Source organism: Anser brachyrhynchus (assembly GCF_964034855.1).
Source record: "Anser brachyrhynchus genome assembly, chromosome: 26".
NCBI lineage: Eukaryota > Metazoa > Chordata > Aves > Anseriformes > Anatidae > Anser > Anser brachyrhynchus.
The window spans coordinates 2,459,924-2,486,679 of record NC_137719.1 but is presented as its reverse complement, the minus strand read 5'-3'; the positions used below and the strand labels follow the sequence as shown (position 1 = coordinate 2,486,679).

Genomic DNA, 26,756 nt, shown 5'->3' with positions numbered 1-26,756 from the left:
TTGTGTCCCCATGTCTCCGTGTCCTAGTGTCCCCACATCTGTGCGCTCCATGCCACCTCACCCCCACGTCCCCACCTCGCCATGTCCTTGTGTCCCCACATCCATGTCCCCATGTCCCCATCCGCTTGTGTCCCCACATCCCCATATCCTTGTGCTCCCACATCCATATGCCCCAATCCACCTCATCCCCATGTCCCCGCACCCTTGTATCCCCACATCCACGTCCCCACGTCCCCACCCCCTCCTGTCCCCACCCCACGCCCTCCCGCCCCTTCCCATTCCGCACTCCACTCTCCAGCCCTTCTCCCCTCCCCTCCCGCCCCGCTCCGCGCGATCCAGTCTCCACACCTTACCTCCCCCCTCCCATAGCGCATGCGCCGTCTCCTCAGGGGGGCGCCTCCAGGCGGCGGCGCATGCGCAGTTGGGGGGAGGGGGGGGGGGGGCGGCGCGGCCATGGCGCAGCGGGACCGGGACCGGGACAGGGACCGCGATCGCGATCGGGACCGGGATCGGGACCGGGAGCTGCAATGGTCGGCGCGGAGGATGGGGACGTCGCTGCTGCTGCAGCTGTCGGCCCACGAGCGGGAGCTGGACCTGGTGTGCCTGGACCACAGCTACGCCAAGCCCTGGAGCGCCCACCCCGACGCCAGCGCCGCCCGGCCGGCCCGCATGCTCTTCCTGCCCCCCCGGCGGAGCCCCGGCAGCGCCCTGTGAGCCGGGGGCGGCGGGCGGGGGGGGCCGGGGGCGGGGGGGGGCGGAGGGAGGGGCCGGGAGGGGGCTGGGGAGGGAGGGGGTGGGGGAAAAGGGGGGGGTCCGGGGGGTTTTGGGGGGGGCTGAGGGGCTTGGGAGGGGGTGGAGGGGGCTGGGGGGGTGTGAGGAAGGGCCTGGGGGGGTGGGAGGGGAAAATGGGGGGTTTGGGGGGTGGGGGGGCTGTGAGGAGCGGGCTGGGGGGGCTTCTGAGGGGGCTGTGAGGGGAAAGTGGGGGGGCTGGGGGAGGGGGGGGGCTGAGGGGTCCGTGAGGGGGTGTAGGGGGCTGGGGGGCTGCCAGGAGGGGCCTGGGGTGGGGGCTGGGGGAAGGTGTGGGGCCTGTGAAGTGGGGGGGGCTGAGGGGCCTCCGAGGAGGGTCCTGGGGTGGCTTCTGAGGGGAAAGGGGGGGGTCTGTGGGATTTGGGGGGCCAAGGGGCTTGTGAGGGGCTGTAGGAGCTTGTGAGGGGCTGTAGGGGCTGTAGGGGCTTGTGAGGCTGTGAGCACAGGCTGGGGTGGTTTCGGACGGGCAAGTGGCGGTCTGTGGGAGTTGGGGGGCTGGAACGTCCTTGGGAAGTGTTCTGGCTTGGCTTCTGAGGGGTCTGCGAGGAGAAAATGTGGGGTTTGTGGGATATGGGGGGGGCTGAGGGGTCGGTGGGAGGTTGTAGGGGGCTGTGGGCCTCTGAGGAGGGGCTTGGGGTGTGTTGTGAGGGGAAAATGTGGGGTTTTGGGGGGTGAGGGGCTTGTGAGGAGCGTCCTGGGGTAGGGCTTGAGTGGAAAGTGTGGGGTCTGTGGGACCTGGGGGGTTGAGGGGCCTGTGGGGGGGTGTAGGGGGCTGTGGGTCTATGAGGAGGGGCCTGAGGTGGCTCCTGAGCAGAAACTGTGGGGTCTGTTTGGACCTGGGGGGTTGAGGGGCCTGTGAGGGATTGTAGGGGGCTGAGAGGTTTGCGAGGAGGGTCCTGGGGGTGGCTTCTGAGGGGCAGGTGTGGGGACTAGGGGATTTGGGGGGCTGAGGGGCTTGTGAGGGGTTGGAGGAGCTTGTTGGCCTGTGAGGAAGGTCCTGGGGTAGGTCATGAGAGGAAAGTGTGGGGTCTGTAGGACCTGGGGGGCTGTGGGGCTTGTGAGGGGGTGTATGGGCTTGGGGGTATGTAAGGAGGGACCTGGGGTGGTTTCTGAGGGGACAGCGTGAGGCCTGTGGAGTAAGGAGGTGTCCTGTGGGACCTGGGGGGCTGTGAGGGGAGAGTATGGGGCTGGGGGGCTGTATAGGACCTGGGACTATGGGGAGGGGCTGGGCAGGGTCCGGTTGTTGGCTGGGAAGCTTTTCGGGTGTCTGTGGGGCTGGGGGGACGGTGGAATGTGAGGCAGAGCCTGGGGGACGTGGGTTGGGGAGACTGGAGCAGGTCCTGGGCTCTGTGGTGGGGAGCATGGGGCCGAGGGGAGGTCTGGGGGCTGCAGCAGGGCCTGGGGGGGTCAGGGCAGGGCATGGGGTGACGGGGCTTGGGGGCACAGCAATGTGCGCGGGGACGTGGCGCGGGGCCTTGGTGTCGGGGTCTGGGGCCCCAGCGGGGTTCGGGAGCTGCCTGGGCTCTGTCAGGAGCGGCGCAGTAGCTGATGGTGAAGCTCGGGGGCTTGAGGTTGGCTGCAAACACCCGCCAGGAGCTCTGGCTGCGTCATTAAGTGTTAAAGTGAGGATGTTCCAGTGCTTCATGTTCACACAACTTAGACAACTCCTGCTGCTGCGCTCACTCTCGCAGCCAGAGCCGGGGTTTGAGAGACGTGGCCGGACTTAGGACCCCAGCTGGCTACAAATCCTTTCTCACTTTACCAGCGTAGCAGACCCCGAGGCGAGTGATCCCGCTCTCTAACGTGTGATTTTTTTCCTCACAGCGAAGCAGATATCCCCATCGACGTCGAGACGGTGACGCCCACGCCCGTGCCGCTCTACGACAACCAGAAGGCGCGCAGCGTGATGAACGAGTGCGAGCGCCACGTCATGTTTGCCCGCACGGATGCAGACGCCCCTCCGCCGCCGGATGACTGGGAGGAACACGTCAACAGGTAGCTGGGGCCAGCTGGGAAAACAAACTGGGGCTCGGAACAACCCCACGCTGCCCGGTGTGGGTTTTTTAGTGTGACGTAATACCCGGCGACGTTCCTGAACCGAGTAATGTTCAAAGAAAATGAATTCTGGTGTCCAAATTCTTTGTTTGCCTGCTGTGAGAACTCTTAGGTTTAATGACAGAGGCTGGCCCAGCTGCTGAAGCTCCTGCACGCTTCGTGTGGAGCTGTCACCTCCCTTCGGAGGAGCTTGGGACAGTGACACGCAGGTCCCCAGCTCAGCCATATTCCAGTGTTGAAGACTAAAAACGAGGACATGTAAATTCCCACCCCCCTGTAACTGTAGTCAGTCGATTTTCAGGAATGGTTATTCTGAGAGACAGGGAGATAACGTTTGCTAAAAGGAACAATTATTTTGGTCTTATTTCTTGTTTCTGTTGTTCCAGTGCTTGGATGTTCACTGGTACGCCCTGGTGACACTTCCAACCTGGTGGTTTTTGTTGAGCGATCTTTTAACTTAAACCCTCGCTAGCGAAACTCACTTTCTCCACAGCTGTAAGCGGGTTCTGGAGGTGCAGCTGATGCCCAGCTGTGCCTGCTCGCCCGACCCAGATGCCTGTGTCCAAGCGATCGACGTTACCTGTTTTTTCTCCCCAGGACGGGTTGGACAATGGCTCAGAACAAGCTGTTTAACAAGATTCACAAAGCGCTGCAGTCCGATAGGCTGGCCCGCTTGGCCAACGAAGGGGTAAGATCTTTTACTCCCTGTTGCTCTCTTACCTTCCAGCAGATTCGTTGCCTGTGTGTTTTTCGTCCCCCCTCGCAAAGCGATTGAGTCAAGACGGAAGTCTCGGCTCTGGGGTTCTGTGGTCTTAAGAACCAGGCAGCTCGGGACTTGTTTGAGGCGTGATTCTGTCCTCGCTGAGAGGGTGTTGGTCCCTGCTTGCTGCCAGAGGGCTTTGAGCTGCCCAGGCTGATGCTTTCCTGTGGTTTGGGATGCACGTGGCATGCTTGATTTTCCCCGTAACTGTGTGTTTGTCCTCTAACTTCCTGGTTCTCAGGCTTGCAATGAGCCGGTCCTGAGGAGGATAGCGGTGGACAAATGTGCCCGGAGGGTCCGCCAGGCGCTGGCCAGTGTGAACTGGGACACCAAGCTGATCCAGTGGCTTCACACAACGTTAGTGGAAACCCTCAGTTTGCCAGTGTTGGCTGCATACTTGGACGCTCTGCAAACGCTTAAAGGAAAGGTGATGAAAGCAGCGAGAGACCTTACCCTCTCTTACCACGTTCTCCCTTTATAAAGCTCATTGAAAGGAAGCTGATGGAGTCTTTATCCTTTTTTTTTTCTTGGGGTGGCAGGGATGATGTTTAAAAGCCCCTTGGAAGAACAGTGTGCGTGTACTCAGTCCTTTCTGGCCTCTGGTTTCAGATCCCCACCCTGATCGATAGGATGCTGCTCTCCTCCACCGCGAAGACGGGGGCAGCAGGAGCTGAGGCTCTGTCTCTGCTGCTGAAGAGACCTTGGGACCCAGCAGTGGGCGTCTTGTCGCATAATAAACCTGTGAGTACCTCTGGGGGCTCGCGGGGAGCGAGAGGCCGTTCGCAGACCACAGGGTGGTTTGGGTTGGATGGACTTTAAAGCCCATCTAATTCCAACTCCCCTCCCACCAGCCCAGGCTGCACAAAGCCCCATCCGGCCTTGAACACCTCCAGGGGTGGGGCAGCCACAGCTTCTCTGGGCAGCCTGTGCCAGGGCCTCACCACCCTCAGAGTAAAGAATTTCTTCCTTATACCTGATCTCAGCCCACCCTCTTTTAGTTTAAAGCCGTTCCCCCTTGTCCTATCACCACACTCCCGGACAGAGTTCCTCTCCAGCTTTCGTAGCCCCCTTTAGGCACTGGCAGGCCACTATCGGGTCTCCCCGGAGCCTTCTCCTCTCCAGGCTGGACGCCCCCAGCTCCCTCAGCCTGTCTCCATAGCAGAGGTGCTGCAGCCCCTTGATCATCCTCGTGGCCTCCTCTGCACTCATCCTACTACTTCCACGTCCTTCTCGTGCTGGGGCCCCAGAGCTGGACGCGGGGCTCCAGGTGGGGTCTCACGAGAGCAGAGCAGGGGCAGAATCCCCTCCTCGCCCTGCTGCCACGCTGCTGTTGGTGCAGCCCAGGACACGGTCGGCTTTCTGGGCTGCGAGCGCACATTGCTGGCTCGTGTCAAGCTTGTCATCAACCTCCACCCCCAGGTCCTTCTCCTCAGGGCTGCTCTCAACCCATTTTCCACCCAACCTGTGCTTGTGGTAGGGATTGCCCTGGCCCTGATGCAGATCGGCTTTATTCCTCCTGTTCTTCTGCTTGTTTCTTCCTTCTGTCTCTTTCGTGCTCCTTGGGCTCTTTTCCTCCTGGTTTTTAGCCTTGCTCAGTGAGGGGACTCCTTTTGTTGGACCCATTTTCCCCCATACTACCCCGAGGTACTATCAGCTGGGGAAAGCTTGCGCATTTAATGAGCTCTGCAAGATCCCTCCCACTTTGTAGTGCAGGCCAGGCTGGGCTTTGGGTTTATAAATAACCGTTTTAATTCTTCTGTGGCTTATCAGGGTTGTGCTGAGAGTGTTGCTCCTTTTCAGCCCCCACCTGGGAGGATGCTCTTCCACGGGCTTACCACCAAGAAGCAGCTCGCGTAGCACGTGGTGTCCTCTTGTGTGAAGTTTTGCTTAAGTTGCCCCCGTGAACCCCTTGGTGCACGTGAGGGTCTGGAGCAGCAGGAGGATGGGGAAGCAGGCGGCGAGGTTTGGGGCCGAGAGGTCGCCTTCCCTCACGTATCTCTCGTTGCACTCTGCAGAGCAAATTGCCTGGTTCCCCCCTCATCCTGATTGCTTCCTCCGGCCCCTCCAACTCCATGTTCCCCACTTCTCGACGGCACCGCTTCTGGCAGTCGCAGCTTTCCTGCTTGGGAAAGGTTTGTACGGTCGGGTTTGGAGGCAGGCACGTTAGTAGCTAGTTCACGTTAGCAGCTGTGGTAGGCTGCAGCTGCTGAGCTTATTTTTGTAATCTGTTGGTGCACCAAAATGTTTGCTGTTGCTAAAAACAGAGGCTGGCATCTGCCACCTGCAGTGTTTGGCAGCTAAGGCACAAATTGGGCTGAAGTTGCCCAGTCTGATCAGTTTGGGGTCACGGCGGGAGACTTGCCATCCAAAGTCAACCGTCTCCAGCAGTTCGGGTTGTATCGTTTTATTAAGAATTTGAGTTTTCCCCTAGGAGGAGGTTGGAGGAGGGAGGCTGTAGGTCACCTTGGCTACAGAGCTGCTCGCAGCGCTCTGTGTGTCGGACGTACTGGGCGTATAGGGGCAAGGTGAGCAGCAGGGGCTGTCTCTGGAGGGAATTCTCTGTTTCCTCTGTTTTTAGCAGCTGGAAGCGAATTCCACGGGAGAGACAAAGCACAAAGTTGTGTATAAACTGGTTCCGGCCTGTGCCTGTTGCTGGTGCCCGTTGTGCCTCTGTTATTTATTCATTTTTCGTTCCAAATGACAGGTGATTCCCATCGCCACCCACCTGCTGAACAACGGCAGCGGGGTGGGAGTGTTGCAGTGTCTCGAGCACATGATCGGCGCGGTGAGGAGCAAAGTGGCGGAGGTAAGAGCGGCGAGAGGAGGGCGAGCCTGTGCCGCCCTCGCCCGCAGGTGCTGCGGGGCCCAGCGGCAGCGTCCCGTTGTCTGTCCCTCCATCGCTGTCCTTTGTCTCCCGTAGATTCACAACCACTTCTCTCACAAGCCGATCATCCTGATCGGGTGGAACACGGGTGCCTTGGTGGCCTGTCACGTAAGTGCCTGTTTCGTTTGCATTCTCTCAGACAATTTGAAAACTTCAGGTCAGAGTTTGGTGCATTTGAGGCTCTGGGGGATTATTATTTTATTCCCTTTCCTCTTGCTGAGGCCTGGCTTTGAGATGCACCCTTTTTGGCCATGGGGACGTAAAGGAGTTTGAGTTCCTTGGTGTTTTTTCCCTCCCCCATTCCTTTTAAGCACCTAAGCACAGTCTAAATACGTGGGAGATCTCCGTGCCCTGAGCCTAGCAAAGCAGTCTTTACAGCAGAGGACTGTGAGGATGCTGACTGTTGTTGCTTTTCTACCCAGGTTTCAGTGATGGAGTACGTCACTGCAGTTGTGTGCCTTGGATTCCCTCTTCTAACAGTTGATGGCCCCAGAGGGGTAAGGACTGAAGGGGGTGGGGGCCATTTAAAGAACTGTTTGTTTATTAACCTCCCTAGACTGTTCCGTAGAACGTGGTTTGGAAGTCCAGTGATACCTGGAAAAATTTTGAGGAATGTCTCTGATTTTTTTGTTTGGAGGGGATGTGCCCAGCAGGCAGAAGTGTTGCATCCGTAACAGGTTTCCTGATGCGATAGCAGGCGTGTGAAGTCCTGTGTTTGCTTGTCCCTCCTGTAATGTGTTTTTGCAGCTCCTTCCTTGGGTCTCACATGAGCGTCGCTTGTTGACTGTGTCGTTTGGCACCAGAGGTGATGACTTAAAGTCATTTATGTGGATCCCAAATCGCTCCTGTGTTAGCTGACCAGTTTGCGACCGTGTTGGGAATGATTACGGTTGTGCTGGTGAAATAACCGGTTCTGAGACTGTAGTGGAAATCCATATCAGCCCTGTGTAAAAGACATTTTTTGGGGATGGTGCAGTGCTTGAGCAGACTTCTCTTCAGGATGACTGCACAAATCCCATCGGGGCTCACCCTAGAAAGCTTCATTGCCGGTTGTGCTGCTGTTGGCACTGCTTCAGCTTTGTCCTGGGTTTGTGTGGCAAAAGCTCGGAAGAGGAAGGATGAGTTGAAACAGGGTGTCTGAGATGTGCCACCTTGTCCAGGCAAACCACGCGATTCATAATTTCCTTTCCTCTAGGATGTGGTTAGTACACACTGGGATCGCGTGTGACGTGCTGCCTGCTCCTCCGTGGCACGTGCTTTCCTGTTGGGAAGTGCTTACCTGTTTGGGAAATGCTTCAGAAACGTGTTTGGCCCCAAAGATTGCATCCTGGAACAGCCCTTCTGAATTACAGCCCCCCTTGCTCTTGCAGGACGTCGATGACCCCCTCCTGGAGATGAAGACCCCTGTCCTCTTTGTGATCGGTCAGAATTCCCTGCAGTGCAACATCGAAGCGATGGAAGATTTCCGGGAGAAAATCCGAGCTGATAACAGCATGGTGGTGGTGGGAGGAGCAGACGACAATCTCAGGTGATGTCCTGTGAGGTGGATTCTCTGCCGTGAGGCGCCGGGCAAGACCTGAGCGTGCTGCTTACAAAAAAAAAAACGTGGCCCTGCCTAATAATGCTCTGTCAAAGCGAGCAGTTGGTCAAAGCCCAGTGTGCTGGATAGAGAGATGGTTGGTTGGGTGATTTTTCTGGGATAAATCACCATTGCTTCTCCCAGTGGGAAGCAGAAGATCCAGGGCACAGTATGGCATGACACTAGAGCAAGTAATCTGTTTTTTCTTGCCACCCTGGCTCTGGAACATGCAGCTGATGGAGGTTGTGTCCGGTATTGGGGTAAGGGAGGCTCCAAGAGCCTTGCAGGAGGTGCTGAAGTGAACTTTGGAGCTTGTTCTCCAGTCACACTCGTGTGTCTCTGGGATAACTGCACCAAAAACTGGAGCAAGTTATGTATGAGAACAGCTTTAGCCTGATGCTAGAGCTGGATCCAACAATGCAAACAATATTTTGGACTGTCAAAAGTCAGAAATCCATAGCAGAAATAGTTACTAAGGGAGAGGAAAGAAAGAAAAGTCAAGCTCTGATACGGGTCTGGAGACGAAGCTCTGAAGGAAAGGAAATGTATTTGCTTTGCAAGAAGCTTTAGTCGTAAACTGAGCGATGCTGGGCCCTTGTTGCTGTCCCCGAAGCTCATCTCAGCACTTCTGAGGATGAATCTCGTACTTCTGAGGATGAATCTCGTCTTGCCAGCAGGCGGTGCTCTGGAGTTGAGCGCTAACGGAGCCAGCTCATACTTACTCTGTAGGGTCAGTGGGTAAGGGAGCAAACCGGCCATCGTTTGAGTTTTATTCTCTGGTGAAGAATCGTATAGTGAGTGTGAAAGGGGAAAAACAGTATCTGTTGACTTCCACTTGTTTGATGTGTTTTTTGTTTTTTGTTTTTGTTTTTCCTAGGATAAGCAAAGCCAAAAAGAAGTCAGAAGGCCTGACCCAGAGTATGGTGGACAGGTGCATCCAGGTAAAGACAGAAATCTTCCCCGTATGCTTCGTACCTATAAAAAGCCTGCTGAAATGTCTGCGATCACAAGTTACAACCTCGCTGCCAGTATTGGTTGAACAAACATAATCTTTCTCAAGTGGTTTTCGAAGTGGTTGTCCTCTGACAGGAGGAGAGACGTGAGCTTCCTGTTTGTGTACTTTAAGCAAAGATCAGTTTTCTGAGTCTTCTCATCTGCCTGGGGAAGCAGGCAGTACTTTGGGGAGCATTAGGGAAACCATCACGTTTCTCTTCCATGTGTCAGAAATCAGTGGAGTTAGGAGCTCTGGTGAGAAGTCAAGGTCTGTCTGCAAGGGATTTCTGTTTGTGGAATGTTAAACCCGGAGAGCCCTATCAGTTTTTCTTTGAGAACCTTCAGTTATTTTTTTTTAATTTTAGCCGTGAAACTGAATTATTCAGAGACCTGCGCACCTCATAGCCTAACTATTAGTTTCATCCTGCCTAGGATGAAATAGCTGACTTCCTGACTGGAGTCCTCACTCGAGCGGAGAGCCACTCGGGCTCTGATCCCCGTGACCTGGACGCTGAGAAGAAGAAGAAGCCGCGTGACTCGACCAGGAGGGATCTGTCGTTTGATTTGCCAGAGAGATCCAGCAGGCCCACCTCACCAGCAGCCAAAGTGCCCGCTTCGCCTTCGGGCTCGGAGGTAGGGGCTCCCTCCGGGATATGGCAAGCGGGGGAAGGCTGAGGTGGGGCAAAGAGATGTCGTGTGCCGCTGAGGTGTGGTAGGGCTGGAAGAGGGAGGCAAGAGGATGTGAGAGGACTGAAGGCTTGTGGAGGGGCAAAGGAACCTTTGGATTTAGACCTGCTTCAGCAGAGGGATGCACGTTCTTGCCTGCGCTGAGGGTTAGGATTGCCTGTCCTCGGGGAAACACGGGGGTAAGGTGTTCCTTCTCTTCGAGCAGGACTTATCCAGCGTCTCCAGCAGCCCCACGTCGAGCCCCAAGACTAAAATGGCTGCGGTGTCCTCCATCCAGAAGCCCACCCAGATCAGCACCACGCAGCTGCTCAAGAGGCAGGTGCAGAGGACGGACACTATCCTGACACACAAGCAGGCACAAGGTAACCTCCTGCGGCTTTTCCACCCTCTTCCCTCCGAGCACCTGGATTTTTGGTCTTTATCTGCCCCGACTCTTTTAGGTTTTGTCTTCTGAGTCCTGTCGTGAACTCCAAGCTTCCCGTGGCAGTTTGCTCTGCAGCTCAGTTCCCCGTTCCTGTCAGCTGAAGGCAGCAGCTTGTAGGGGGTTGAAATTAGGTTGGAAACGGTGTTTCTGCAGCTCGTGGAGCCTCACTGCTTTTCCAAGTGGGAAGGATTTTCACGTGCTCTGGCTGACAAAACCGCTACGTAGCCATGCTCCGATTCCCTTTTGAGTGTGAGCCCCTTGACTGGTGTCTCCAGGCTGCTCGGGAGGGAGATTAAAGATTCTCAGGTGATGGCTGAGGCTAGTGAATTGTGACTGGAGCAGTGGGCCTTTGGTAATTAGTCATCCTGCATGAAACAGCAGAGGAAAACCCGCTCTGAACTGCTTGAGCTATGGGGTTTTGTCCTGTTGGATGCTGATTTAAAAACCTTTTTGCGCAGCTTCAGTCTGATTGTGACGGCTGTGGCTGTAGGTGAGGGTTTTGTCATTGAGGATCCTTTCTGGCCAGAACAGCAGGAGCGGGGAGTAGTTCATCCTCCCCTCTGGCCTCGTTCCTTCGCTCAGGACACACCTGAACAGACTTGTTGTTGTCTCCTGCAGCAGTGCGACCACGCACTCGCTAAAGTCTTTGTGTTACTCAGGCTAGGCTCCGGGGGGAAATCCAAGCTTGGATCTCGTAGTTTCTCAGCTCCTGGACTGTTCCTCCGTTGTCGTAGCCGAGGAGGAAGCTCCTAGATAGCGTAAGGGAGGCAGGAGGATGGCTTGCTGAGTGGAGCGAGGCTGCCTCGTTTCGTGAGGAGCGCCGCTGCGGCGTGCCGTCCGTGCGCGTGTCGTGGCAGCAGGTGGTGAGGGACGCGCTGGCTGCGGGGCTGGAGAGGGCTCGTGCTGCTGGGACCCTGCAGGAGCTGGGGCGCTGCCCGGTGTGGCGCGGGATGCGCTGCGCTGCCATCCGGAGAGGAGCTGAGGGTGTCTCCTCGTGCCCTGAGCCGTTTGCCTGCCTGCTGCCAGGTCTCTGCGCGTCGCAGTGGTGTTCCTGGAGGTCGCTGCCCCCCTCCAGAGCCAGGCTGTGATACTGTAATTCTCTCTGATTCATTTCAGCTCAGTTTGCTGCTTTTCTGAAACAAAACATGCTGGTGAGGAAAGCTCTTCCTCCTGGCACCTCTTCATGTCTCTTTGGTGAGTATCTCCTCACTTCTCTCTGTCTCTCTCCATCTCCCTCCTTTTCTCTGTCTCTCGGCTTCCTTCTTTCATCATTTTCCTCTTCCCTTGCATTGGTTGGGGGATGTGGCCCAACGTGTCCCCTCGTCCCCTGCTTTTTGCTTTCTCGTTGCTGTATCTGAAGCTTAAGCAAACGGCTCGCGTGCTAGCTGAGAGCACTAACGCCTCCTGAGCTCCTCCCCTGCCCCTGCCCCGGTAGGTAAATGCTGCTGGGACCCGGCAGCAGTTCTGCTCCGAACTGAAGCTTTGTGGACGGTGCGGTGACTTGTTGGGAAGCTTAAAGACCGAGTGCATGCTGGCGGAGCTCCTTACTGCAAAGTGGCTGTCGGCGGGCGTGGAAGCGAGGAGCCCCCGAGTGGAAGGGGCAGACGTAGAGGCTGGAGCAGCGTTTCTTGGCCAGAGGGCGTTAGAGAAGAGCAAAGAGAGCAGGGAGAGGGATGGCCGTGGGGTGACGGCGGCGTGGTGGGAGAAGGGTGTGAAGGATTGAGTTTGTTGACAGGTTTGGCTGTGCTGAGCGGGAGGCAGGCCGAGGTGAGCAGTCTGTGGTCCTGGGGGCTCTTGGTTGGGTGCTGGAGCACCCCGAGGTGGAGGTCAGCGTGTGAGGTGCTCCGAGGGTTGGGTACTGAGGGGCAGGATCCGCAGCATGTCTAAAGGTGTGTTTTGGTGTCTCAGAAGGCGGTGACTGGGCAGATCTGGGGCTAGGGGAGGAAGAGAGCCTGACATCCAAGGCTCTGGGAGGCTGCGCTGTCGTGTGGGGTGCCCGTGCTCAGCTCAGGTGACCCCAGGAGCTGAGAGCACTGCTGGGGGTGACGAATGCCTGCAGCCCCCCCAGTGCCGGTGCTTTTAATTGCCGAGGATGCAGTGACGTCCGTGCTGTGTTGGCATGCTGAGCACACACAGGGTGCAGTCCAAACATGCGTGCACAGCCATGGTGACAAAGCCCTGAGGCACAAAGACCAAGGTGGCGGCTTTAAAGGTTTCTTTCTCCCTCGAGCCTTGTTTTTGAGACACCTGGTGGTCTCCCCGTGCGTAAAGATGAGCCTGGGAGGAGCTCACGTGGAGCTCTGCCCTTACCCAGTACCTGCGGGGAAGAGAAACCGCAGTGGCCGAGTCGGGTGCCTGGATGCTTTATCGGGGATGCTCTGGCACCAGCCTGCCCTGCCTTTTGCTAAGACTGAAAGTCGTTAACATCTCGGGGCTCGTTACTGCGCTGGCTCAGCTGCCTGAGCCGTGAGGTAGGAAGCTGGGGCGCGCGTGCTGTGTACGTGGGGGTGATCGCCGCCCCCCCTGGAGCTGTAAAGGCACGCCGAGCCCCTTGCAGCAGAGTCCTCGTACAGCACGGGCTGCCTCTGCGGCAAGCAGCAGGCTCTGCTCTCGCTCGCGGTGACCAGGAGGGACTTCGGGTCGCTGCTCAGTGACGCTTTGAGGGGCACTAACGCCACTGCCTGCGCATGTGCCCTTTCACCGTCCTGCTTGGCTGGTGGCACTCACGGTGGCACTCCGGGGGGCTTCGGTGCCTGCAGTCCGTGCACGCCGGGCGAGGTCCCTCTGGGCAGCGGTTCTGTCCGAGTGTGTTCGCAGTCGGGCGGGAGGCGTGGGAGCGTGCACAAGTGTGACCAATTCACGTGCTCCAGCTGCGGGTCTGCAGCGATAGCAGCGCAGCGGGCTCGGAGCTTGTTGAGGGGAGCAGAGCAGCGCCAAAACGCTGCTGCGAGTCGCCTGACACCGAGGGATTTGGGTGCAGCCTTGTCCCGGCCCGCAGCTCAGAGACACACAGGTAGGGGGGTGTGCAGGGAGAGGAATAAAGACACATACACGTGCACATCTCGGGACTGATTACATATATATAAATAAAAGGATGCGTGTAGCTTGGCTTCCAGGCTGGTGACTTAGAAACCCAGGACGTTGACCAGCAGGGAGTTAGCTGCCTCACGGCATTCTTCGAAAGCTCCCGGTGGAGGGGGCTCTCCAAAGCTTGTCCCATTGCCGCAGATCGCGGCAGGGCTGCGGCTGTGAGCGCTGCCAGGCTACCAGCACCGCAGTAGGAGGCAGATCCGCGCTCTCGTTTGCTCCACCAGCGTTTCAGCTTGGGGCTGGGTGACCGTACGCCGGCCGTGGAGTGCGCAGAGGACGGACAGATGGGATAACCCCTCTTGTCCCCGTGCCGTTGATCCTGTCTCGTGACCCCCTCTTGTCCCCGTGCCACCCAGAAGCGCTTGTAGCGGGCTCCCTGTGCTTTTTGCACAATCCTTTCCCCAGCAAGCTTGTGCTGTAGGCAGAACGGAACGGATGTGATGGGTCGAAAGGACGCGACAGCAGAACGAGCCCTTGGCGTGGAAGAGAAGTCTCAGCTTGCTGCTTTTCTCCCTAGCGCCACGCAGCGTAGGGCGCGGGGGGCTTGGCTTTGCTGCAGCACCTCTTGTGCTCATGGCTGCTTCGCTTAGTGCCTCCCGGCCACCTGTACGCTCCTGTCCAGCCCTCTGAGGGCCGGTTCTGAGCGCTGGAAGGGACGTGCTGAACGACAGGCACACAAACACCTCCTCTCTAATCCCAGCACTGACAGCACGCCTGCACCAGCTCTGCAAGTCTGCACCTTCGTCCCCCTCGTCTGGAAGTTAGGGGTGCTGGAAGGGTCGGATGCCGGGAGCGATTGTACCGTGCTTTGAAAGGAAAAGTGTTCACGCGAAGATGTGTTATTACTGTAGGCATCCATTTTTTTCTTCGCTGCAGAGGGCAGGACGGGCTTCGTATGCCTGTGAGCAGCTTAAGCTAAGCACTGGCCCTGAGGCAGCAGCGTAGGGCATGCAGGAGTCAGCATAGGTGGTGAAAAGGAGAAGCGAGGGGTCCCGGTGCATGGGAGATGGGCAAGGCTGGCATGAAGGGAGCTGTGGAAGTATGCATGGGCATGTGTCCCTCCTCCGCGCCTTGGAGCAGCACTGACCTGGAGGAATCGGCCATCGGTTTCAAAAAGCTACTTCTGTGTCCCCTAGTTCCAGTCTCCTCAGAGCACTCGGAAGGGGCTGAGAGAGACGATGTGCGCGTGCAGCTGAAGAGGCAGCAGACCCCCAGCCCGACCCAGTGCAGCAAAACTTCCAAACGAGCCAAAATCAAGGTGACCATTGTCTCTCACGGAGATGCTGCGGGCGTGGGGAACGGAGCACCCCTCACCACCCAGGCAGAAAGTGAGTTGCGATTGCAAAGCCGCTTCGTAAGCAGAGAGCGGGTCGTGGCGGCGCCCGGCTCCTCCGGGGCACGGCGTGGGGAGGGGAGGGGAGCTGTGGTTTTTGGCTTTTCGAGGAGGCAGCTGCAGGAAGGAGACGGAGGCTCGAGGTGCGATGTGGTGCTCTAGGGGGTAGCAGGGGATGCGTGGGGGCTGGCAGCGCGTAGCCGGGACGTTTTCCGTAGTGGTTCGGGTCGCGCGCTTCAGCGAGGTGCCTGACGGCAGCCTTGTGAGCTGCGAGGCGAATTTTGTACCTTCCTGGGAGGCATCGAGGTGCCGCTCCTGGCAAAGCCTCGCTCCGCGTAGGTCCGTGCGGGTCTCCGGTTCTGCTGCCTGCCTGCGTGTCCCCCGCAGCGGAAGCAAGGCTCTCCCCGGGAACGCGCTCCTGCTTTACGGATGACGGCGATGTTCCTGCCTCTGCGTGTTCGGACTTCACGATTCAGCCAAATGCCCCTCGGGGCTGTGCAGTGGCCTGAAGTCCAGGACAATTTGCCCTTCATACGCGTGTTAACAAATTCCAGCTCCTCTCCTGCCTGCGGGGCTGAGAAAACCCGCTGCCACGGGCGTTGCAGAGGTCCTTCTGTCCGAGAAGAGGTGATGTGCTCTGTCGTCTTCCCCTCGAGCCTTCGTGAGGAGGGCAGAAGCTTTGGCTGCTCTCGCTCCTGTACTCGGAGGATTTTGCCTTCTTGCTCTCCGTGCTCGTGCAAAGGACTTCTTGAGCTCAGAGCCCCCCACTTGTAATGCTGGTGCTCGTTTTTAGCGCTAGCTCGGTGCAGTGCAGGGCTCGAAGGTCAGCGTCTCCGTTCAAAGTGTTAGGAGGTCGGAAGGTTTTCCAAGCTGAGAAATAACCGTGCTCCTTTAGAAGGATTTCTTGGTTAATTAACGGTTGTTTTGAAATGTGAAAATTAACTAATCAATACACATCCTTTCGTAGGGTTACAGTTCATCTTCGGGCAGCTTTGAAGATCTCTGGTTTCCGGAATCTTTTTTTTTTTTTTTTTAATTTTCCAAACTTTACTTCTTTCCACAGAAAGGAAATGAGTTGCAGAAGTAAACACGAACCAAACGAGAATTCCCTCTTACCATGCGTGAGCAGGAGGAATGCACGAGACAAATGCAGTTGTATCCCAAAGGCCGCGATAAACAAATATTGTGACACAATAAACAAATATTGCGACTCGCCGCATCCCTGTGTATTTTGTAAAGTGCCTGTAAGGAATGCTTACAAAATTCACAAAATCCATCTCCAGCAGCCAGCCAGACCCCAACCGAGCACTCGAGGCGGTAGCTCCGTGCCGTGAGGAGTAGGAGGAGGGGATTAGTGGAGGTGACGCTTAGGAGAGAGAATTGCATTTGGTGGTGAGGGCCTGCGTGGCCGCTGCTGTCGGACTTCGAGCCGGTTCCTTGAGTCCTGCCTGTTGTCACGCTCTGATGACGGCAGCTTTCTGGTTTTTATTCGCAACTCTGCTCTCTCCGCTACTCCTGACCTGCTGTAGCGCGGTGCCTCGAGCGTGTGTTCATGGCTGCAGCGGAGGTTTCCTTGAGAAGAGGTCTTGTGAGCAGGATGAGCCCGTGGCCTGCAGCGCTGGGCTGTGCCTGGGGGTAGTGCGTGAGACAGGGAATCCCTCAGGCCTCATGGAGGAGGGAGAGTTAGGTTTCTTCTTTTTCTTTTGCAGTTGTCTCTGGAAAGCCGGTCCCCATGGCTGTCGGCCAGTCCGTGTCAGGTGTGAAGGAGCCCTTCGGACTGCTCACCGCCTCCAAGTGAGTGCAGCTTTGGTTTTGTAAGCCCTGCGCCTCCTTGAGAGGCTGCTGGTGTGAACAAAGCACCACTGCGTGGCGCGTTCTGTGCGTGGAGCTTCCTGGTACCTTGCTTATGACTGGATTTCTCTGAAGAAAGGGAGACGCTTAGGCTCCCCAAAACTATTTGTCAACTGGTCGAGTCTGAGAACGGTGGAACTGGGCAGATGGGGAAGGTGGTGTGGCTGCTGGGCCGTTTCTGTGTGGTTTTCCAAATCCGAGTTTGCTGCAGGACTGCTTATCTTCGTCTTTTGAACGACTGTGCCGTGGTCTTTGCCAAAAATTCAGTGTTGTCTTCGTTCTTTGATAGTTGAGCGTTTTTTTTCCAAAGATAGCGAAAGAATTCTCAATATTGGCTCTGAAGTTAACGGGCCACTGGGATTTCTTCTGAGGAACGAATGTGGTGTTGACAATCCCTCACATCACTGTTTTCCATTTTAATTTGAACCATGCCTTGGAGAACTGGACCCCGACTGATCTGGGTGGGGAGAGGAAGAAGAGCTGTTCTCTGATAGGAAGTAGGTTTTTAATGGGAAATTTTTCGCTCCAAGGTGGATTGCATTTGTGTAGGCTGGCACAGCCTTTGCAGCACCTTCCTTCTGATCTGGAAATGCACAGATTTTGCCCCAGGCGCTCCTCGCTGCGGTGGACACAGGGAAATGTCTCTAGCTTTGTTTTATTTTAGCTCATCACCTCCCCACCTTACGCTTCCAGAAGCCCTGCTTGGTTGTGCTAGGTTGGTGACAGCGCGCTGTCGAAGCCATCGTGCGTTGCCCATTTTATCGCTAAGAGGTGCCTTTCCCTTCTGCTTGCTTTGTAGGCTGAGCTCAGCAACAGAAACCTCCTCCATGAGCCCTGCTCCGTCTGCCGTGATCCCCAGCAGCACGGCGCCCAGCGCTTTCCATGCCCTGCAGAGCAGGCTGGTAGCCAGCAGCGCCCACTGCATGCAGGCCCAGCCAGCCAGTGCCCTCCAAGGTACCTGTCTCTTGTGAATGTAAAAGGTAAACCAGGTTCCACATCATTCAGGGGATCCTCTTTCTTGCGTTCACTGGTTGCGTTGGGTTCGGCGCTGAGGTGCTTTGCTCTTCAGAGCCCGTGGAGAGCCAGAGGGGTGCCATAAATGAGGCTGAAGGTTCAATAACCCGTTAACTGCATCATTTTCATGTAATGATGCCTCGAGATACCAAAAACGACCTCCTTTTGGCAGTACGACTGCTCCTGCCCAGTTGTACCGTGCCTCCCCTCTCTCACAGATGGTGTTGCTGGTCACTGCAGCAGTGAAACGTGTTGGGCTGTGTTTATAGGGTAACTAGGAGCATCCCTGCGGGCTGCTTGGGATGCTGCTCTTCAAAGGACAGTTCTGCAGGCACTGCTGCGTGACAGACCTAGGATTTCATGGTGGTTAATTCTCCAGGACTAATCTCTTTGTTCTTTCCTCTTTTCTAGGAGCAGCGTCTGCCAGCAGCCTGCTGCAAGGGCTGAGCTTCAGCCTGCAGGACATCGGGACCAAGTCATCAGCCCTTCCTGCCAGTGTGGCTGCTGCTGGCTCACCCGTGCAGGTACACAGCCTGCAAACATCGGAGGTTGCTCTCTGGAGGGAAGCAGTACGGGGGTGACGTGGCAGGAGCTGGAGCCCAGATAATGTGTGGTGTAGGGCCAGGAGAGACGAGTGGTGCTGGGTGTGAACTGCAGCTGGAATAATGTGCCCAAAGTTTGACAGGCGATGAGGGTACAGGTTCCTGTAAAAGGCCTTGGTTCTAGGGAACAGGGCTGTGGGAAATTGTACTCAAAAGTGGGCTTGGCAGCCACCTAGAAAGTGCTGATAAATAAGGGTCCGGAGAATGGAGAGGGGAGGATCAGCAATCTGTCCTCCTCTTGTCCTTCTGTGATGCTGTCAGGCAGTGCTCCCCATCCTTCCAGTCTGAGAGGCCTCAGTAGAAGCGGAGCCAGCCTTTCTCCCAGTTGTGCTTTCAGGTTGAAATGGGTACGTGCAGACGGGAAGGGATGGCTTTACCTGCTTGTAGACCTGCTTGTGGCTACCGGGATGAAGTGTGGAAACTCTCTGACCTCTAGCTCCTGCGGGAGGGAGAGGCTGTGCCATCCCACCGTCCCCAGTCCTCCCAGGTGCTCAGTGCTTCTGCTTCTCCTTCCAGAACTCAGCTGTGAAGACACCCGCACCGATCCAGAACCTGAGTGCCATCACCACAGGCACGGGCACGATCGTCCGCACCATCCCAGTCGCCACCTCCTTGTCTGTGGGAGCCTCGGCGAGCGGGAAACCCACGGCCATTCACCAGCTGCTGACCAACGGGGGACTGGCCAAGCTGGCCAGCAGCCTCCCTGGCTTGGCTCAGATCTCCAACCAGGCGGCAGGTGAGGCAAGCAAGCGCTGCAGGCTTCTGGAGCACCCCAGGCCTGGTGTTCCCCGAGTTTATTTCGCCTTTGTGGTGCTCTGAGCTGTAGCTGTGCAAAGCTGCGTGTGGTAGCAACTCGTGAGCTTCCTCTGCTGGGAAGAGACTCCTGATGCAGCCCCGTGGGTGAAGGTGGCCCCTGCAGTTCCGTGTTTCAGGGACGTCTCGCTTGTGTTTTCCAGGCTTGAAGGCCCCAACGACCATTACTGTGACGCTGCGTGGGCAGCCCAGCCGAGTGACCACGCTCAGCCAGGCTGCGATGGGGGCTGTGCAGCCCCAGCTCGACGAGCAGCCGATGCAGACGCAGGCCCCTCAGGTAATCCTCGGCGTCTCCTCCCTAGAGAGAGTGTTTGCTGTGATCAGAGACAGCTCACGGGCAGGAACGGCTGTTCTGGGGAGAGCGTTCTTGGTCCTGACATCTCTCCTGGGCTTGAGCCTTGTTCTTTTGCTGAGGCTGTGCAGAGAGGGGCCTTGCGAGGTGGTGGTTGGAGGACCCGGGTTATCTTCACATCCGTTAGCAGCAAGGTCGTCTCCTCCAGAGATTGTACTCGGTGTCCTGCTGGTACTGCACCGAGGGAATCTCCGTCTAGTTCCTAACGCTGACATCGGTATGGAAACTCTTGTCGGGGCTCTGGGCTCTCTTGGCAGTAACAGGGCTTGGTGGGAGGAGGAGGGCTGCTGCTGCAGCGTCTATCCCGTCTGGTCAGGCAGGAGAGTGGGCTGGCTGTGCTGTCTGGTGGTGTCTTCCTCTCAGAAATGCTGCTCCTGACGCTCAGGTGCCCTGATGTGACAGCGGGTGTCAGGGCGCTGGAGGCTTTCCTGCTGCAGGACCTCAGCTTCTGCCCCGTCTCGCTGCTGTGCTGTTAAAACCAATACATGAAGTGCTCAGTGCGTGCTCCAAAGTTGTGTCTGTTCACAGCAGATCTCCTTGCGGCGATGGATCGCTGACAGAAGGAAATGCTTTTGCCGTGCCCATGCTAGAGGTGTGCCAGGTCTCAGAAGGGTCCCGGCTGCCTCCCAGCTTCCCAGGATGAGGCTTGGTGCAGATGAGTTGAGGGCACAAGAAGTTGGAGAGGGTTTTTTTTTGTTGTGGTGGTGAAGGCAGTGGTGTTGGGTACCGTAACGCAGACCTCTCCACCCTGACGCCTGGAGGTAGCAGACGCGGTACGTTTGCTGCAGGTGTGTCCCTGGGCTCTGTCCTAAACCACTGCCAGTTTGGAGATGGATCCGTAAATGTGAGGGTAGAAAGAGCGGTTCCGATGCCCTGCTGGGACGTTTGGTGAGTGGTGGCCGTAATGTGCCATCAGCAAGGTTTTAGCCCAAGCTCAGGTGGCTTCCCCATGATCCCGGCTCCAGCGCTGCACAGCACTCAGGCCTCTCCTGTAGGCGTTATCCTGGCGGGACACGGGATTTACAGGCAGCCCTGTAATCTGCCTTATGGGACTGAAGGAGGCATTGCAGGGAGGGCTGGTTGTCTGAGGATGAGCAGTGTGGGAGGCAGCACCTGGCTGGCTCTGCCATAAAACCACCCCAAGCTGGCAGGGACGCCCAAGGACTGTGCAGTCCAACTTCTGCCTCCGTACAGGACCCCCTAAAAATCAAACCCTGTGTCTGAGAGCGTTGTCCACGGGCTTCTGGAGCTGTGGCAGGCTTGGGGCCATGACCACTGCCCTGGGGAACCTGGGATGGTCAGAAACAATTTCTGTGTGAACAGCCTGAAGGGAACCACAAACTGAACTGGTGAGGGTCTGACAATACAACAAAGCAGCAAGCTTCGGAGGTAAATGAAAGCTTTGAAGCTTGCCAGGAGCTCTTGAATTAACTGGGGGTTAGCTTGGGGTCATCAGAGGAGCCCACAGAGCAGGGACAAAGAGGCGCCAGCAACATCCCCCAGCCTAAAAACTTCGGGGTACAACCGACTGCCCAGCAGGAGCCGAGTAGTGATTCGAGACAGGCATTTGCAGGGAAACAGGAATTTAAAGACCAAGAGAACAAATTCCCAGAGTGACAAACGCTACAGCTTGGGCAGTGGGGTGAGCATGGAGCGAGGGCTGCGGGGATTGAGCTCCAGTTCCCACAAGCTGGTGCTGAAGGCACTGGAGGATGCCAAGGTCTCTCCAGCGTGGCCGCGGCTCTGTTCTCTTGCACGTGGGCTTTTCCTGCTCTCGATATCGCTAACGCAGCCCGGGGCAGGTGAGCTGGTGTAGGAGACGCAGAGCAATCTTTGCCTTGTAGGTGAAGCCCTGCAGTTCTGGTCCCTGCTAGTGAGGCAGCTCGTGTCGTGGAGGCAGGGAGCGTGCTTCTGCTCCTTGCTGCTGTCTGCCGAGGTTGTTTAGGGTTGCTCGAAGCCCTGAGATGTGTAGGGAGGCATCGTCTGTAGGTCAAGCCTCTGGATGGAGCTGGGTAAGTATTAACAGCAGCCACGAGTCCTTAGTTTGTCCCGTGCTGCTTCAGAGCTGGCCTTGCATCTCCCGTTGCCGGTAGTTTCCGCCCAGGCTCCTGGTTTGCCGCTGGTTAACGCCAAGATCCGGGAGCATCCGCGTCCTTCCTCCCTTGACTTCTCTGTGTTTCTTCCAGTCACTTCGTAGCGCACCAGAGCCTGTGAGCGCTGGCAGAGCCGGGCTGCTGCCGGCTAAGGTAGAGCTCGGAAACGCAGCGCTAGTGGCACTCAGTGCAGCTCCCACCTAAGCAGAGGGTGAGTCGCGTCGTGCTGCCTTGCAGCTCCCAGTCTTGGTTTTTGGGCTCTTCAGAGGCCGTTGGAAGAAACCACGAGACCTGGCGTGCTTCCCTCTGTGCCCTTTGTTGCCCGTTTGAGACACTCAAAATCCATCCGCAGCTACCGGGTGTAATGAGGCCTGGCACGGGCTGCTCGAGGGTTAATGGGTTCCTTTGTGGGTTGGGGTTTTAAGGCAGCGACACCTGAAACTGCCTCGCTGATCCTAGAAAACTGCATAGCTGGTGGCAGGCTGCGGCTTGGACCTACAATGCTGAGCTTGTGTGTTCAAGGTAGCGCTTAATTGTGAGGTCGGTTGTGAGAGCTGCTTCAAAAGCAAACTGAAAGCAGGCTTTTACAGGAAATGGAACGAGCTGTGTGTTTTTGTAACTAATTATAGCCCTTGACATCAGCTTGTGTGTACCTTTAGCACATAGGATTACGTAATCCACCGGGGCTTCCTGTAAAAGAGCAAATTTACAAAAGGCTGGGGGGGGATTATGCCAGAGCTTAAACTCTTGTGTTTTCAGCGGTAGCCAAAGCCATTGTTGGTTGGGTTTCCTTTGAAATTCCAGCTGACGGCTCCGCTGTGCCTGCGCAGGAAGCGTGAAGCCCACGCATCGGCTGCGATTTAAAACTCTGGGGGCTGGGGCGATGCCTGTAGCAGCTGAGATGCAGTTTGAGTGGGTAACTCTTCCTTCCCCCACGGGCGTTGCAGGGGAGGCGGGAGGCTGAGGAATCTTCCCGGGGAGTTTGGCGCAAATGTTTTCTGCGAGTAGCAGAGTAAGAAAAGCAGAAGAGTGTTTGGGTGGCTTCGAAGTGAAAATACAAGCAAGCTTCAGCTCCTGTTTTCAAGGAACTGTTCCACCGTGGTTTTGAGCGGTGCTTTCTGTGTGAGTTCCTCTCTGCAGCATGGCTGTATCCCGATAGCGGCTCCGCAAAATGTAGCGATGCCGATGCCGGATCGTGCTCTTGCCCCGCCACGAGGCGGAAAACCATTTACGTTGCAACGAGCCGAGGTGCGACGGTTTGAGCCGTGGGCAGGGATCTCGCCTAGATGGCATGAGGCAAGCGAGGAGCCTCCAGCCCTTGGTGCTGCCCGGAGCCAGCCGTGCTGGTGGTGGACGTACCGCCCCTTGCTGGAGTCTGACCTTTTTGCCTCCCAGGGGCAGAAATGAGTTAAAACGAATGGAGCGCCGTCAAATTGCTGCGCAGGGCGTGGAAGAGCAGGCTGTGACCTGCACGAGCGTCAGGTAGGAAGGGCTCGGACTGGAGCTAAGCCTTTGCTGGCGATGTTTGGCGGCGGTGGAGGAGAGTGAGCGAGTTGCCTGAAGCCTGTCAGCCCCTGAAGGCCACGTGCGCCTTAGGACACGAATCCAAGCTGCCCGGTTGTCCCAGTGGGGGACATCTGCAGACATCTGGTGGACACCAGAAGGACTTGTAGTCTTCCTCTGGCACCCGGGGAGCTCTTCTGCTGTGTGCCGTTTGCAGTCTTTGCTGGACTTCACCGGTGCTGGCGGTAACAGCGCCTTGTTCTCACAAGCAGCTCTGTGTGCCGTGGGAGTTGTGCGTGAGCTCCAGTTCCTGGCGGTTGCTTCGCTGGCGCCGCAGAGAGCACGGGAGCACGCCTGAGCTCCCTGGCAGCCCGCGGTGGGGACAGGGCCACCCCGCTCCAGGAAAAGGGAACGCGTTTGTGGCAGTCCCAGCCCGAGCACTGCCAACAGTGCTGGCTCTGTAAGCGGCACCGTCACGCCTTACAGGACAGATCTCTGCAGACTGTCTCTCGGTGTGGATTTTGCCTCGAGTTTAGACGTGACTGATGGGAGCGAGGGCAAGGCTAGAAGAAGCAGGGAGGAGGCGCGCTCTGATTTCGAGGTGAGGGACAGCGCAGGCCCTGAGGAACGGCTGCAGCCCCCCCAGCGATGGTCGAACCCCGCTCCACTTGGGGTCCCGGCGCTCCTGGCAGCGCCGCGGCCGCTCCCAGCAGCTCTCCGTTCCTTTAACCCCTCCAGGCTCCAGACGGTGCAGTTGGGAACTTGGCCGGCCCAGCTTCCAGCGCCGCCTCTCCTGGCAAGCTGCTGTCTCAGATGGATCTCAGCAAAGCCCAGGCTGGCGCAGAGATGGCTCCTGCCGACCCCGCAGCCCACCTGACCGCCGCGGCAGCACCCGTAGGTGAGGCGCATGGCAGTTGTGGGGCGCGGGCAGCCGGCCTGGGGGCCAGAGCGGAGGCCGGCTTGGAGCCATGCCTGCGGGTGACGTGTGCGGAGTCCCTCTGGGGAATAGCTGCCTGAACCCTGCTTATTTTTAAGTCCGTTGCCTTTTTTTTTCTTCTTTTTTTTTTTTTCCTCCTCCATTGAGTTAGGTCCCCTGTGGTTTCTTTGCACGAGTACATGCAGTTCTGATTTCGCTCCGTGCAGCTGACAAAGAGCGGGGTGTAAAACTTGAGCCCGAACACAGCGGGGGATTACCTTCAGTTTGTGTGTAGGGCCCCCACCACACGCCGGTAGCACTAAGCCCTCTCCCTGCTGCCTACATTTATTTACCTTGCCTGGAGAGAGCAGACCCATCCGATTACACCCGAACAAACATTGCATACCCAGCTAGTAGCCTCACACTACAAGAAAAAAAAAAATCAAAAACCTCCGCAGAGCGATGATGCAGCCCGCCGCATCCTCAAAAGGCTTCCGCACAGCAGAGCCCGCCTCCAGCCACGCCAGAAATGTGTTTTCCTTTCCCTCGGTCCAGCCGATTTGCCAAGCCAGGGGAAGGACGGGCAGGTATTCGGCACCCAGGTCTGGTGGGTGACGTTCGGGGGAGCTGTGCCGGTTCCCCAGAGGTCAAACAAGGCTGCTCGGCACCGCGCCGATGCGTGTGCTGTTTCACCGTGCCGTTGGCTCCTCGCAGGCGTCAGACCCAGCTCTAACTGGTGGTCGGCGCTGGCTCAGACCCCCAGTCTCTGCTGGTCTCCCCCAGGACTCAACAGGGAGCTGCAGAAGCACTGGGCTTAATCCTTCTGTGTTCTTGTGTTTTGTTTTGCTTTACTTTGCCCTTTTATGTTGTGTTCTTGGTTGGTTTGTTTTTGGTCGTAACTAGCGGGTGAAGTCAGATCCGTGGAGAACTTTACCTGCTTTCATTTGAGGTTCATTTTGGCTTTGTGTGCAGGGGGAGGACCGGTTTGCAGCAAAGCTGCCAGAGCAGCAGGGCGGACTGGGCTGTTAGCACAGACGGTATTCCAGCCGGAATATCTTCCGTGGAGCTTTCAGGGAGCCTGCTTTCATGGAGCAGCGTGTGCTGCTGCCCGACAGCATCGTCATGTCTCCGTGCCCCTTTCCAGCCTGTGCAGGGGTTTTACCCTCCTATTCCTGCTGTGCTGCTGCAGGTTTGGCCTCTCTCATCCCCTCCAGGACGGTGGGGTCAGCACCCCACCCTGCTCAGTCAGTCCTCAGCCTTCGCTCTGTGTCCTCCGTGCCCGAGCCTGGCACCCTGTTCGGGAGAGCTCCACGCTGCTGCTGGAGCTTGTGGTGAGCTCTTGCCGCTGAAGAACGTGAGGGACACCGCGATACATCTCTGACACCGTTGTGTCGGAGCTGTGGTGCGATTCGGGTGAGCCAGCGCTGCTGCTGTGCTGCCTGTCGATGTGGGCTCCTGGGGGACAGAGCGAGTGGCCTTGGGTGACCGCAGGAGCGAGCTGTGGGCTTCTCCAGGTCGGGGTCTTTCTGGTCAGCGTCGTCTTTAACCAGCAGTGGGTCTCCAGGCTTTATCCAATGTCCTGAGCACATCTAACCCCAGCGATCAGATTGCAGAGGCGTCTCCTTCCCTCCCCCCTTGCACTCTGGGCTGTGGTAACCCCAGACGTGGCCGGGGAGCAGGCTTGGATGGGGTAACCACCGCGCACCACCTCTGCTACTGCCTCAGAGCGCCAAGGGCTTCATTTTGTGAAGCCTGATGTCTTTTAGCTGCCCAAAGGTGGAGTGTGGTGAGTGTCCGAGCACCTGCGGCAGCGTCTGCCTTCGCTGCCGGTGGGATGGAGCTGGAGGTGCCTGAGCCGAGCGAGAGCTTGCCCTGAGCCAGGCCGCCGGGAGCAGCGTGAGCTCAGCGTGTTCGTGGCAGCTCGGAGGGTAGGATGGCATGTGCCTGGCCAAGAAAGAGCCACAAGGTCCCGTCCCCACGGGAAGGGACTGTGTTGGGTGAGACACTGAAGGAAGAGAGGCTTTTTGTGGGGTCTGAGAGGTCCGGGAAGGGAGCTGGCAGGTTTGGGGTTTCCTTGCAGTGCTCTGCCCAGGCTGTGACAGCTCTGGGGTTTGTTGTGGATGACAAAACGAGGCAAGTTGTCTCTCTCCAGCCTGAAACCCTACAGCTGTGCTGCCGGGGGGGCTCAGCTCGGGGTGGGCACCTCGTCCCCCCGGCCGCTGACTGCGCTCTCCCCTTCCCCGCAGTGACCAGCGCCAGCCCCATGAAGACGCTGTACGTCATGTCGGACGCCAAGCTCTCTGCGCTCACCAAGTCCGTGATGGGTGAGGCTACCTCAGTCCCCCTCAAACTGCCAGGCATCCAGCCTTCCTCCTCCTCCTCCTCCTCGTCCGCCAGCTCTCCCACTGGCGCCGTCACCTTCGCCACCTCCCCGCTGGCCGGCGCTCCCAGTCCTCCCGGCAGCCTGGTGCACTCGAAGGTGGGGCCCGTCCTGCAGACCGCCTCCAAGACCGTCATCCTCACCTCGACGCTGGCCGCGGTGAAGGGCGACGGGCCCCTCGGGCACCTCGGGGAGAAGGTCGGCCTGACCAAGAGCGCCTCGGCCCTCGGCCACGCTCTGGGGACGATGGAGACCCTGGGGAGGGTTCCCTCCGTGGTGGACGACGGCAGCACCATCATCCGCACCAGAGAGGCTCTGGCCAACAGACACTTGCTGCCCCAGGGCGTGCTGCCGGGAGGGGCCGGCACCACGCTGATAACGCTGGGCAGCAGCCTGGCCAGCTCCTCCATCATCGCCGCGGCGGGGCCCACGCTCAGCCAGAAGCCGTAGGGACCCCGGGGCCCCTCGGCCAGGGCCGTGGGAAGACCCAACAAGGCTGCGGGACGGGAGAGGAGCAGCCCCGGGGTGACCGGGGGCTGGTTCCGGCTGTAGCAAACTAGGGGGATGTTTTCTGGTTTTGTTGCTGTTCAATAAATCTGTTTTTTTTTTTTTTCTTTACC

The 26,756-nt window shown here is 57.6% G+C and overlaps 1 protein-coding gene across 6 annotated transcripts; it reads left to right on the top strand.

The window, feature by feature from the left end:
• The first annotated feature begins 413 nt into the window (after nt 1-413).
• On the top strand, nt 414-26,756 carry KANSL3 (KAT8 regulatory NSL complex subunit 3). 6 transcript variants are annotated; one of them, XM_080568223.1, is made up of 22 exons: nt 414-710; nt 2,632-2,802; nt 3,460-3,550; nt 3,864-4,049; nt 4,232-4,363; nt 5,638-5,754; nt 6,327-6,428; nt 6,543-6,614; nt 6,929-7,003; nt 7,877-8,034; nt 8,963-9,026; nt 9,511-9,711; nt 9,971-10,127; nt 11,306-11,383; nt 14,416-14,607; nt 16,322-16,406; nt 17,263-17,417; nt 17,889-18,001; nt 18,596-18,815; nt 19,036-19,169; nt 23,579-23,738; nt 26,003-26,756. In XM_080568223.1, exons 1-22 carry the CDS (start codon nt 454-456, stop codon nt 26,584-26,586), a joined length of 3,504 nt encoding a protein of 1,167 aa, XP_080424349.1. In that variant the 5' UTR covers nt 414-453; the 3' UTR covers nt 26,587-26,756. The 6 variants fall into 6 exon arrangements, with proteins under 6 accessions (XP_080424349.1, XP_080424350.1, XP_080424351.1 ...); XM_080568224.1 differs by lacking the exon at nt 11,306-11,383 and having other exon boundaries at nt 415-710; XM_080568225.1 differs by lacking the exon at nt 14,416-14,607 and having other exon boundaries at nt 415-710.

Bases quoted from the DNA above. Each gene is read 5' to 3' on its own strand.
- KANSL3 (XM_080568223.1), top strand. From the start codon at position 454: ATGGCGCAGCGGGACCGGGACCGGGACAGGGACCGCGATCGCGATCGG. The intron at 9,712-9,970 runs GTAGGGGCTCCC...CTCTTCGAGCAG, and splicing joins CTTCGCCTTCGGGCTCGGAG to GACTTATCCAGCGTCTCCAG. The intron at 18,816-19,035 runs GTGAGGCAAGCA...TGTGTTTTCCAG, and splicing joins GATCTCCAACCAGGCGGCAG to GCTTGAAGGCCCCAACGACC.